Source organism: Fringilla coelebs (genome assembly GCF_963513975.1).
Source record: "Fringilla coelebs genome assembly, chromosome: 5".
Taxonomy (NCBI): domain Eukaryota; kingdom Metazoa; phylum Chordata; class Aves; order Passeriformes; family Fringillidae; genus Fringilla; species Fringilla coelebs.
Genome location: NC_140033.1, coordinates 38,747,772 through 38,761,322, shown reverse-complemented (window position 1 = coordinate 38,761,322; position 13,551 = coordinate 38,747,772). Strand labels below are relative to the sequence as shown.

Here is a 13,551-nt window from a genome sequence, read left to right as displayed (position 1 = left end):
CAGCAAAATCTTCTCATTCTTAGGATTATTCTGGTACTGTCTTCTGCTCAGTTATGCCCTATAAAGTCAGGGCATCATTCGCTTGGTCTTGTTTACCAAATCTGTTTCCTTTGTGTATATGATGCAGAGTCAAGTTATCTAAACATGGAAAATGATTCCTCTCCTTTCCATTGGTCGCACTAAGTTTCTAATAAAACCATTGGTTCTCTAGGTAGCAGGTTGACTTCATGTACCATGTGAACCCTGTCATTGCTTTGCTGAAAGTAGCTGTACTGTAAGTGAACAAATGCATAATACACTTTTACAGGATGAGGTAATCTGAATTATATGGAAAACAGAACAAATGCAGATTTCATTATTAGGTAAAAAAGGTTACACATTAAAAGGTGTCTTTAAAATAGTTGGAAGTTGAGTTACTTGGTTTATTGTAAATAATGTTCTTTCACTTTATTTTCCTGAGAGGATCACTGTTAATTTTTTGAGGGGGATAGCAGTGGAGGAGCCTAGTTGGAGTCTCTGAAGGAAGGCTGGGAAAAGTGTGTTCTCGCTTCTTTGTCAAGGAGTGTGCTGCCTTTCATCTCTGTTGTGTTTCTTCCATCCCTTTAAATCCTATGAACTCGGAGCAAGTTCACCTGTGCTTGCTTTGCTGACCCAGGAGAACCAAAGCCCTGTAAGCACCTGCAAAAGGAAAATCAGATAACTGTACTTCTCCAACCCTACTAATCCCCTAGCATTGCTGATCTGATTTTGATATGTAAGCAGCTTCATTTTGAAGTCTGCTTTAAAGGATCAATTGATTGTGAAGTTGTCCATCTATAACAATAATTACTTTTTAAAATGCTATGCTAGCCTTTTATTCGTTCCCTACACTTTTTTATGCATGCCTTCTTTTTTCATATCTATATTGACCCAGTTGACCAAATATAACTACTTCAATGAGATATGTCTTTTCCATAGAGAAGTGGTTTAATTTTCTGCTAGAGGCATTATGTGGAAATACATAATTTTTTTTCCTGTCTATATTAGAACATAAACATTGAAAGAACATTAGTGTTCACTTGGATTTTTAAATAAAGATATTTTTGTAAGTGGTTGACTTTATTTTGACTTTGGAAGAGAGTTGATTTCCCCGGTGCTGTTTGCTGTTTAGCAAACCCCTATATAGCAATTACCTGATCTGTGGCCTGGGAGGCTGTTTCACTGTTAATACAACTAGTATTGTTGAGAAACATTGTTCCTCTGTATTAATTTTTCATTCCTGCCGAAGTTCAGTCTCTAAAAAGGAGGGAGCTCAGAGCACAGCACTCTTTCAAGAAGAACAGTATAAAACCAGCATGGTATACCAGCATCAAAGTTGTTGGTAGCAACTGATGATGTACATGTCAGGAGATAATTGTTGCCTTTCTGGGAATTAGTTTTCATTTTGTGATCTACTAGTTCTTACCATTTCTTGACATAACTACAGAGATTTAGTAACAAGTACTGGTTAAGTCATACATTAAAAATACAGATACATGAGATTATTAGATTCTGAGTTATTGATTACAGATAACAGGTTCTAGCTACTTAGGATGATAATTAATTGGCAGAAGTTAAGGCGGCAATAAAGTGCTTCAAAGCATTGGTATTAGTGTTGGTTTAATTTTGTGATTGTCTCCTTCATTCTGTAATAGCGAAGGTAGGAAAGCACTCTTTATTTTGTATACATGTTATGGCAGATGATTGATTCTTTGGTATATCCTGATTTTTTTTTCCTCAAATATATGGAATATATGAATTAAGCTGTGCAAGACAGGAGGTGTGTTTGCAGCTTTTTGCTTGTCTTGATTCCTGTCATGGCTCCAAGTATTGAATTTTTTAGGTGAATGGAAATATTATGGTCAGAAGCTGCAAGACTCTATTGATCACTTTTAATTGTTCATTAACTGTAGCTTTTCAATAACTTCTTATTGAAGTTATTGAAGGCTTATGATTTAATACAATTAAATAATATAATACTTTTGTGATCTATTGTTGGACTTGATCCTTTGATGTAATTGGGAATTGAGATTTTGGGTTCTTGACTCCTGAGACAGTAACATATTAAATAAGAAAACATAATGGGATTGAAATGTGTAAAGTACTGTTTTCTTTCTCCCCCTTGCCTCCTTCCCCACTGTATGAGTACTTAGAATGAGATGTAGTTTTGTTTTTATTGACTTTAAGAAGCTGCTGAAGAGATCAGGAGTCATCATTTTGGCAAATTGTATGTGCCACTGAGTTATAGGAAAAGTGGTTTAATTAGAGGAGGTCACAGGAATTGGTGGTTCCATCCCTGTTCACCTTGTCATCACTTTTGGTCATTATCTAGCCATTTTCTTCATTCAGTTCTTCCAGGTATGTATGAAACATGTCAGGAGTCTTAGTGGCAAACTAACACCAGAAGAGTATTTGTATTAATGGGTATTAGGATGAAAAGACGTGGGCATTCATAGGTTGCAGACAGCCAAAAGGGCTTGTACTTATATCCAATATAAATGTTTCCGTTAACTGTATGGGTGTGTATGGTATCCTAGTGGCTGATATGTTGGGTTTTTGGGGTTTTTTGCATCAGCTTTGCTGTGTTATTTATGGGCTTTTTTTCTTTGTCTATTGGCAGGTATTTAATTAGTCAAGGAGCACATGTAGGAGCTGTAAATAGTGAAGGAGACACTCCATTAGATATTGCTGAAGAAGAGGCAATGGAAGAGCTGCTTCAGAATGAAGTAAATAGACAAGGTAATTTTGAATACAGAAGGGTGGTTGTATTTATGGACACTAAATGTAGTTTTGAAAACTTGGGTTAAATTGTGACTGTTGAAGTCAATTTATTTTCTAAAGAGAGTTGGTCAGTATAGAATCTATGGTGTTTAGGTGTCTATCTCTTAAAACAGATTTACATTTAGCAGTAAACCACTAATTCTTTCAGGCTTTCCCCAGTTTTAATTTATATGCTTAAACCCATTTAATGCCCAAAGGAAATGGTAAAAAGAAACTGGAAGACATAATCTGCAGGGAAATAAGAGATACCTACTGATACACAGAAGTAGACAGTGGATTTGCAAAGGCTTTGATTCGGTTAATTGGTAATGTTAACAGAAATTTGCTAAGCAGTTTTTGCAGTTAACACACAACAGACATCAGATTAGACAGTTGTGTGCATTTTTTGTCTGTATTACCATTTCTCTGTTTTAATTGGTTGTTCTCTTTTCTAACAGTACTGTCAGTCTTGCTTGAGAGTTGTTTCTGGAATTCACCTCAGCCTAGATTTTTTAAGGTTGTTACTGAAATGCTTGGCTTTACTATGTGAAATACAAAATGACTGCAGTAGCTCTTTATGAAATTGGAATTGTTTGGGGAATGAACTCCAAAATCTCTCTTTTATGTGTTACTGTATTTTTTTAAAGAAATATTTTGCTATATAGAATTTTACATACATTTTTATAATGTGGATATTCAGCATTACTAATTGCAACAACACTAATTTTTATTCTTTTGCAAGTTTAATTAAATGATTTTGAACAGCCCAATTGTAAAATTAGCATCATGCCACAACACTGAAAATTTCAGTGGGATTTACATATTTCACAGTTGAGGCTTACTGTAAACCGCGTAGGGTACTGTCTTTATAAATCTGAGAAGAAGGTACATGTTCCCACACTGTATCTATTAGCTTCTAAAGGAATAATTTAGGTTGTTTTAAAATACTGAATTTCACTTGGTATGGACAACCTACTTTCCTACCTCTTGCATTTCTGTGGCAGTTGGTTTGCTTGCTTGTTTCATGGAAGCAGGGAAGAAGGCTTGCATTATTATCCCTCCTAAATTTGTGTTTCAAGACCTAAGAACTGAGGGCTTTTATGTGCAGAGATAAAATCAAAGGAAGTATTTCATGATTGTGGATGAAAATGGACTAGGAAGGGTATGAATCTGGACGTGAACTTAACAGTGGATATCTTACTAAATCATGAGACAGTTCCCTCAGCAATAAGATTTTAATTATGCACCTTTGATGGCATTCTAGCTTGCATATAGATATTACATTAAATTTGTGTGTTAATGTTACATATAAAAAGGGATTATTTAGTCATTATCAGAATCACTTTAAAAGTGCGTAATTGTGTGTGTTGTGGCTAGAGAAGTTAATAGCTCTAAAATAGAAACCTAATTCTTCCTCTTAATGTTCAATTAACAGTGAAGCATTGTGACAGTTTCATCTTGGGCTATTCAGCTACATGTAGGTGAATATAATTATCCCTCTAGCAGTGAGATAATTTGTATTTCTTCCATATGATACACGCCTTCATATCAAAAAAAGCATTGCCACAGTTTTGATAACGCAAGTTGACAGTGGGGTCTGTGGAATGATCAGCCCTGGCTCAGTATTAAGGGTAATGGAAGACCAGCCTATTTATTTTGAAAATAAAGCCTGGGTGAGAAAATATCCTATCTCTGTGTAGGTAAAATATGCAGTGTTAAAATTAAGTCGGCATTTTCCATAACATTTTTGCCTTGCAATCCTTTCATATATTTATTCCTGTGTTCACTGTAGTTTCATTTATGTGTTGCAGTGTTAATGCTGTAAACTTGGCTTCCTACGTATTGGCAGAGTTGTTTGGTGGCAAAAAATTGCTTGGAAAGATCGGTCAGGTTCATTGGGATTTCAGATTTAAGTGATGATATTTGATGTTTGTTCCTGTTAGAAATCTGAGAAGAATCACTTGTTATGTCTCCTTTTTTGCTGCTTTTGCAGGCCTTATGTCTTTGTAGGAAACATCAAAATAGACTACTCAGCTACTCAGCATTCTGTTAATTATCAGTTTGTACTTATGCCAAATGTTTGGCAGCTATCAAGTTGTATTTTAAGGACATGTTTTATTACAGGACAAAATGTGGAAGCCTCTAGAGATGCTAAATGCAGAAAAATAAATCATAGAATACAATACAGTTCAGTTCTGTGTGGCATTACAGGCTTAATAAAAGGAAGTATCTGCAATGTTTCCTCATCCTATTTTAGTATTCAGGCTCCAAGGTTTGATCTGACTATAGAGGAGATATGGTCAGTGATACAGAATAATCTTCTTGTTGTACAGGTTCTATTGTAATGAGTGTTGCCCATTAAAGAACAAAGATTTTCTAGTATTATTATCCAGTGTCTGTTTTTCTTTAGTCATTCTGATCCCCGCATGCTACACCTCTAAATTGCACCAAGGGTCAGGTGCCTTTTCATGTGTCTTCTTGTGTCCTGCTGAGCAAATAGAATGACTTGACATAATGGACTGTGCAGGAATTGTGAACTAAGGGAATAGCTGTTCTGTAACTGAAGCTGTACTACTCTGATAGTTGCAAAAATATTTTTCTACCCTAATCTTCAGTGGGGAATTATTGGCTTAATTGTTTTTTAAGCTTAAAACCTACCTTAGTTTTGTAATTTGTGAGAAGGTAAATTACATGCTCAAGTAAGGTGTAAAGATTTTTTTTGACAGAGTTACAAACACTTCACAGATAACAAAATCAGGTGATTTATGGAAATTTTTCCAGCATAGTGCTGAGCAACTGTTCTGTTTTCAATCCATATGGTTAAACTATTTTGTGTGTTATAAAAAACCCTTTATCAAGGACTTGTTTTGTTGTTCCTCCATATGACTAATATCTTTTTCATTGGTCAGTCCCATGTATATATAGGGGCCAGTGAAATTCTCAAAATCATTTAGCTTCATTAAAAATATTATTTAGTTTCTCATTGTGGCCTGTCATGTTTCTACTCTGCAGTGTTTCAACACAGAGTTGTGGAAGTTGTCTTTAACCAGTAAAGTTTTCATTTGCACTGGTGAAAACCAGCAGACTTGAAAGAGATGTGGCTTTAGTCCTGGCCAGCCCCAGCCAGTTTTAAATGTTGCCTCTCCACAGGGCTCTAGTGGGGTTACGTATAATGATTTGAAGTAATGTTTTTAGCTATTGATCATCAGATGTCCTCTTAAAATTGTTTTTAACTGCTTAAGCAGTTATTTTGAATTATAGGAAAATTACAAAAATTCTCAGGAGGTGAGTTAGTGGGGAGAGGTGATGTGAGGTGAATCAGGGGTTCATCGTGGTAGCTATTTATTCAGTAACTATAAGAATGGTCACTCCTCCTGTTCCAAGGAGAAACACATGTTCCTCATTCTTAATTATAGGTAATGTAAAAAGACTCTCCCAGATGTATTGCTTAACTCAGATTTGTTTATGTGGATAAAATTTGAACTATTACATTTGTATATAAACATTCACTTCATGAAGTAAAAAGTGGGTTGATCTTCCCTGCAGTATCTATAAAACATGCCTTTATATGGCTGAGTCGACTTGAAACAATGATTCAGCAGTTAAATTTATGCTGATTTTTCATTAAATGCTGACTGAATGGCACACTGTTTTTAAACCTGTTTTGGACTGTTGAGTAACACTTGTTGATCAGAAAAAAAGTGGAAGCATTTAGCAATAAATTAGTAATGATATAAGTTGTTAGGCTGCCAGAGAGGTTAAGTGCACTGGTGGTGTGAGCGAGTGCTGTGGCTGAGTTTGAGCTGGGAGGCAGCACATTGCCATCTATGGGCCGTCGGGAGAAAGGGTTGGAAACAGATGATGAGCATTTTCTTTTCCCCTGGTCTGGAAAAAAAGGAAGAAGAAAGGCCCATACAAGGTATAATAAAGGCTGTTTACATTCCATTTTCTGTAGTTAATAATGGGAATTGTGTTTATCTCAGAGCAAAACTTTTTTTCTGTGCCTCAAAGTTTCATTCCCATTTTCATGCCAGTTATTAATGTAGAATGTTTTATTTAGATTGGCAAGATTCTGGTACTTTCTTCTGTTGAAATATGACCAGAAATTAACTGTCTTGTAAAATAATGTATTGGTACGGCCATTACTCCTCTGCAACCATTGTGTTTTGTTTGGGCTTCAGAATTGCAATAGTTTGTGATATTATGGAAGTCTGTATTGAGTATTTGTTGCTTTTTCTGCAAAAGCATTGCTGTTTTGACATAATGACCTGGGTTGTTAGGCCTGTCTGGAGAGTAAGCTTAGATGTGACCCATTAGAAGCTCACAAGGTCAGGGTCTGGAATGAGTTTTTGCTCTGTTCTTCCTTTATACCAAAGTGCCTCAGAACAAACACCTATGTAAACAACAGTTTTACCCTGATAGGAATTTTTTCAGATTTTTCAGGTGGAGGAGATTACTCATGCTGATAAGGATTCACAGTTGGACTTTGAGCATACAAAAAAGGGAATGGACATAGATGTGACTAAGAGATGATCAAATATACACTATTTATTTACATAGTAGTATTTTGCAGGCAACACTGACGTGTACATGACTGTATTCTAGAGTGTTGTCCCAGGATCTGCTGATCACTGCTGTGTCATTCTGAAAGGAAAGCAGATGCTCAGGCCCTTGAAGTTAGTAGTTCACCTGTCAATATGTAGGAGCTTCCTGAGGAATGAGAGTATGTAACTATCAATGTATTACAGATTCAGAGTTCCTGGTCTTCACTCTTCATATTTGTCATACTTGGGAAGTTTTTCAGCTTTTTCCTCTGCTGAGTCCTTCAACAGCCTTGTATGTCTTCCTGCATCTTGGAGACTCAACATCCAGATTATGGGTTTTTTTCAGTTTCTGATAAAATGTAATTCTATTAACTTTACCTAAATTGTCAAGATTTAAATGGTTTTGCCGGGCAGTAAATTGAATGAGTCTAGGAGTTCGGTCAAGTCCTCAGAACACTGACTGTTTAACTTGCTTCAATTACTTTATGGTACTTAGTGAAGTTTTATCTTTTGATTGCCTTTAGCATTAAGTTTTGCAGTATATTAAGTCCCTGCATACCAGTGTGTAAGATTAGAGAAATCATGCACATAAAAACATTTTGTGGAAGGTTGGGCCACTGATTTTCTGATAGAGGTCAACCCGGATACAGTTTGTACTCTTGATGATCACAGTTTCTAAACTGCTTTTCCTTATGAGTTGTCACCTTTCAGCCATCATAGCTAGAATTATGCTCATGCATAGTTCAAGATCTCTTTCTTGTTATGTTTTTAAGTAGCCCTTACAAAAATCCTTGCAAATAATGTGTTTATATTACCCTTTCAGGGTCTGGAATTTATTTCCAGTTGTTTAACCTGATGCTTATACTTATAGGTATTATGATGATAGACTGTGTTTCTCCCTTTCCATCAGTGTATAATTTTTTTTTTTTTTTTTTTTTTTTTTTTTTTTGTGAGACATGCCATGAAAAGTTTTCAGTGTTTTGGGTGTTTTTTTTAATAGAGCTATGAAAGTGCAATATCCAAAGTGTTGTCTGTGTGTGTAAAAGGGTTGTGATTCGTGCTTTAGAAAGTATAGAAGCTATAGCTCCATTTTGTCATCACTGTTAAGAAGCAAGATTGTTTCTCTTCCCATAGAGATCTGTTTGTAAAACAATTCAGCTTTTTCTACTGTATACAGCTACATCAATGCAGACTTGGATTTTGGTGCTTAGAAAATTAAAATATAATTTTTCTCTTTTTTTTAACAGGTTGCTTCAGTGGTTATTAGTGTGATGGTAGACATTCTTAGACAAATGAGTTTGAAGAGTTTTAGTAGATTGATTTTTATTATTATTTATGTATAATAACTTGTCCACCCAGCCCCTCCTTTTGTTGAAAAAGGCGTTATGCAAGCTGTCTTACAATGCTGTCTGTTTCCATAACCTTGGAATTCGTCTTCCAAAAAATATTGATATCTAACTCTGAACATTATTCAGGTTTAGGGTCTTTTTACTGTATCATATAAATGTGGCATAAAATTTGTTATATGATTGAAGTATTGGAACTAAAATCTTTTGTGTCTTCTCTTCCGCTCTCCCCCTCCCTGTCTGAATTAGGGGTTGATATAGAATCAGCTCGAAAAGAAGAAGAACGAATAATGCTAAGAGATGCAAGACAGTGGCTCAACAGTGGCCATATAAATGATGTCAGGCATGCAAAATCTGGTGGTACAGCACTTCATGTAGCTGCTGCTAAGGGCTATACAGAAGTCTTAAAGTAAGTGTGGTTTAACTTTTTCATATTTTATTGTGTTGATGTAATGCTGCTTAAAATTTGGCACTTCTAACGTTTAGGGAGTGTATCTTGAAAATCCCAGTCTCTAGAACAATCTGTGCTCAAAGCTTGATTTTATGTTTTCAAGTACTCATAAATCATGATGTGGTTAGCTTTCTATTCTAAGTCATTCAAAATACGAATATAGTATACGTGTTGAACCTAAATACTAACTTGTAAGAGAAGAAAGTTGATTAAAAACTTTCCCTGTGTCTAAAGGCAGCTATGTAAACAAGCTTAAGACCTTTTTATAATGCTAGTTAGCATCCTGGTTGGTGCATATTTTCAGGACACCATATTAATTTCCATACATAAAGCAGCGTTTGTAATTCAGGCTAAAAGTCTTTACACTTAAAAACCAGATAATTTGACTTTGTATTTTGATGATGTTTTAAAATTCAATTCAATTCAATGACTCTTGAAATCTTCCCTGGAAAGCTTTAGGTTTCAGATGTCCCCTAATTCACAGCTTTTCATTAATTTAATATCAATACATATCGTAACATATATAATTTCTTTTTCATCAAAGCTCTACTTTTATTATAGTAAAGCATAATTAGTAATACATTGCTTTAATGTGATTGTCAATTTATTTGACTGCTTTAGAAGTGTTAGGAGTTCTCGCAAACTGTAACATAAGTGAAAATGAGTACACATCCTGACGGTGAGTATTGGTGCCTTTAAGGTCTGCGGAGCAATTTATTGAATGGGAGTTCTGTTTCAAAAAAACCTGATGCTTCAACATGATGAAGACAAATAATTCTGTTGAAAAAGAGGAATTTTTGTTTTAGAGTAGCAGCTGTCTGTAAGGGAGTTGTATCTATAACAGTTTGGATGTTTTTTAGCTCCCTCAGTTACTGTGTTTTTTGTAGTCCAGTCTGTATGTTTCTCCTAGGAGTGGCAAAACATATGTGCAGGCAATTTTTGTGATTGCTTCAGATTATCAAAAATATGTGTTCTGTATTGGATGCAAGACTGCAAGATTTGCAGCTCAGCATGTGTGAAAGTTGACTCATTGGAGGATATTACTAAAAGTATATTGGCTCTTGAGAAACTGAAAATTTTTTGAAAAGAATATTTTGTTCTTATGTGATTTCTATCAGTTATGGACATAAAAATACTTGTTAGGTTAAGTGTCTGTCCTTTGTCACTTTGATGCTCACCTGAGAACCATGAGGAATGTGAGTGCTGAATGTAGGCAGAACAGCAGGTCCCCTCTTAGAGGAACTCTGCTGCCTCTCAGAGAACAGTCAAAGCATGTAAACACTAGATTTTTGCAAAAAGTTAATGACAGGAAGTGAAAGTTTCAAACAGCTAATTTTAGAATGGAAGGAGGTTTTAATAGTTTACTAATAAGAACACTGTGTCTAACAATTTTTTACATTTTACAACTCTTTTCCTTAAAAAGACTTTTGCCCAATACTGTATATACAGAGAAGAATATCTAACTGTAGAAACAGTGGTCTTTGGAGAGGACATGAATAGAGAAGAAAATGGAAAAGGTTATTTTTCTTGAATTTTCCCTAAAATACGTATACACACCTGCTAAACAATGAAAAGGCAGATGTTTCTGTGAGAAGTAAAATTAATCAATTGTCAGTAGCCCAACTAAAATATCTATGAGAAAAAAGGAGAAAGATATTACCACAGAGCAGTTTTACAATTTTTACGAATACTTGTTTATCCCTGTCAGTAGTGTCAAGATCTATTTCTTTTCATTTCTTCAGGCTTTTAATACAGGCTCACTATGATGTAAATATTAAAGATTATGACGGCTGGACACCACTTCATGCTGCTGCTCACTGGGGTAAAGAAGAAGCATGTCGCATTTTAGTGGAAAACCTATGTGATATGGAGGCTGTCAACAAAGTGGTAGGATTTTTATGTAATCCTTGTCAAGATACAAAGTTCTGGTCTCTAAAGTGACTTTAGAAGCCAGGGTAAGAAAAGTGATGATAAACTGCTGTTTACTGTACGTGGAGCTTTATATAATGCATGTGTTGTCAAAACAGCATGGTTGTGTTCAGAACTAAATTCTCTGATTGTCTAAATTAATTTCCAGGCCAACTTTATGCTTAGTTCTGTATTAAATGATCCATTCAATTTTTGACATGGAAATTAATAACTGAAAGAGTTTGTTGGCATTTCAGAGGTACAAAATTAGTGACTTGATGGATTGCATTCAGGCTTTCATTTGATCTCTGAAGATGATGATGATGCCTTTGGGTAGTGTTTTGACTCTTAAAATCAGTTTATGTTAGTATATTGAAGAGTTGTCACTATATTAGGCTGATTTGGGTGTGGTGGAAAAAATTTGTAGGCAACTCTGGCCCCCCGGACTTAACCTGAATGCTTCCTACCCTCTATTTCTTTGACTTTTATGCAATGGCCTGTGTAGCTTGCTGATCTTGCCCCCCAATAGACACAAATATGTTCATGAGTTCACATAGTCATCAAAAGGATCCAGACCTTTTCATTCAGCCATCCAAGTGCTGAGCTCTCATTCTTCTCTTCGTAGTGTGTTTTACACATAGATTCTGTTCTTCTTCCAGTTTATGTGTTAGATTTTTTACTGGGTTTGTGAAAATGTGGGTGTTACACACTAGAGAGCACTCTCACAAAAATGCATTCAAATCCACTGGACAAGAATAAGAAAAAAAGGAAGCATAGAGACATATCAGGTTTTTGGTTTTTTGGGGTTTTTTTTCGTATATGGACTTGTTTCTGCAAGCTAGGAAAGATTTGCCTGTTTTTAAGTAAGCTAGTAAGCATTTTCCTTTCAGAGATATGAGGATTGAAAACTCTGGATTTGGTTTCAGTTGTATGTGCTTAGCATCTCAGAGAAGTCAGTCATTATTGTTTTGCACATGACCTCAGCTATCAACTGTTGCAGATTTGATTTAAGATGTAACCTTCCAACTGCAGCAGTTTTCTGCAAAGAGACTTTTTGTGGTCATAGTAGGTCTAACTACCTCCTAATAGCTGCCTGAAAGTAGAAGGCCACATTAAAAACTGTAGTTATAATGCAAATATAAACTTGTGATAATAGTTCACATAGCAGAAGACCTTAAGCTTTTTTGGCTAATGCTTGTTGAAAGGTTCACATGTTTCTGCTGTATGATCAGAATTAGTGGTTTAAAGGTTTATCCTTTCTAACCAGTTAAGATGCTCTTCACCATATAATTAGGAATAAGTTTGTCTTTAGTTAACATCTTGAGAAACTGAAATAAGCACAGACAAACTTTTCATTATTTTTATAAGCTGCTGTGGCCACTTTAAAATGACAGCTCTGTTTTTATTACTGGTTATTGTGCAGAAGTAGTTCCTAGTTTGATCTTGTCGTGATCCCCCCAACATCTCCCAGGATGTTGATGCAGCTGCCTTTATGCTATGCATATAGGACTTTGCCTAGATTCCAGCCTTCAAGTATATGTCCCATAGAAATCATAGCCTAAGAAGAAATAACAAGTGGTCATAGCAGATCTTCTATAAAATAGAATGTAAATTGTAAAATTCTGTAAAATGTGAATGCATGGCTGCCTAAATTTAGTGCAACTCCCTTAAATCATTAAAACTTAAAAAATCAAGTTGTATGTGATAGTCTAAGATGGGCAGGATACTGAACTGCTCAGTATCCATCCATTCAGCTGCCATTATGAACAGTTGTTTGGCTCTAGTACTGTGAGATTATATTCATCAATCTACTTTTCATTCACGGTGTTCTTTTTTCCCTTCAAATGACAGTAAAATTTTATTGTCATGTCTTTATCACTTAAAAATGTGTTTACTCATCAGGTATAAATGTTTTTTGTCTAAATTCCCCCCCTCCCCGCCCCAAAAAAAAGGAATATTGCAAAATTGTTTTCAAGTACTGACAGACTAACAGTTTGCAGTAGAGCTTGATTCATATTTTCCAATTTCTCTCTCTAAACGTTCTCCTTAACCTGCATCATCATGTGATGAGAAGACATCGTAGTCCCATACATTTAAAGTCTGTTGTACAATTATGGTATTTTACTTCTTCCCCTTCTCCAGGGCCAGACAGCATTTGATGTGGCAGATGAAGATATTCTAGGATATTTAGAAGAGTTACAAAAGAAGCAGAATCTGGTAGGCCTTGTGCATATATATATATGTATGTATGTATGTATGTAGCATTTTAATATACATATGATTATGGTGTCCAACTCAGGGCAGGATATAAATTAAACCAAAGTTTTAAATTCAGGGCTTCAATTCAGGTGATGCCACAGTCATCTCAAAAAGTCTTTTATGCCTTTACTTGGTCACCTATGGTAACCAAAAAAAGCCTTGGAAGAAAAAAGGCAATCTACAACTTGCCTTGTCCAGTGGGCATTTTATGATCCAGAGTATCAACAATGAGCATCTTACTTGGAATAACAGTTTCTAAGATTTT

At 35.4% G+C, this 13,551-nt stretch overlaps 1 protein-coding gene across 7 annotated transcripts in view; it reads left to right on the top strand.

The window, feature by feature from the left end:
* Positions 1–13,551, top strand: part of PPP1R12A (protein phosphatase 1 regulatory subunit 12A) — a gene marked incomplete at its 3' end in the record, with an annotated part of 112,125 nt that overhangs the window by 59,882 nt on the left and 38,692 nt on the right. For all 7 annotated transcript variants that reach the window (XM_084206740.1, XM_084206742.1, XM_084206741.1 and 4 more), the window contains exons 3-6: positions 2,639–2,757; positions 8,918–9,077; positions 10,862–11,006; positions 13,170–13,244. In XM_084206740.1, the coding sequence (XP_084062866.1) occupies positions 2,639–2,757; positions 8,918–9,077; positions 10,862–11,006; positions 13,170–13,244 (499 nt within the window). The remainder of the gene's footprint in view (positions 1–2,638; positions 2,758–8,917; positions 9,078–10,861; positions 11,007–13,169; positions 13,245–13,551) is intronic.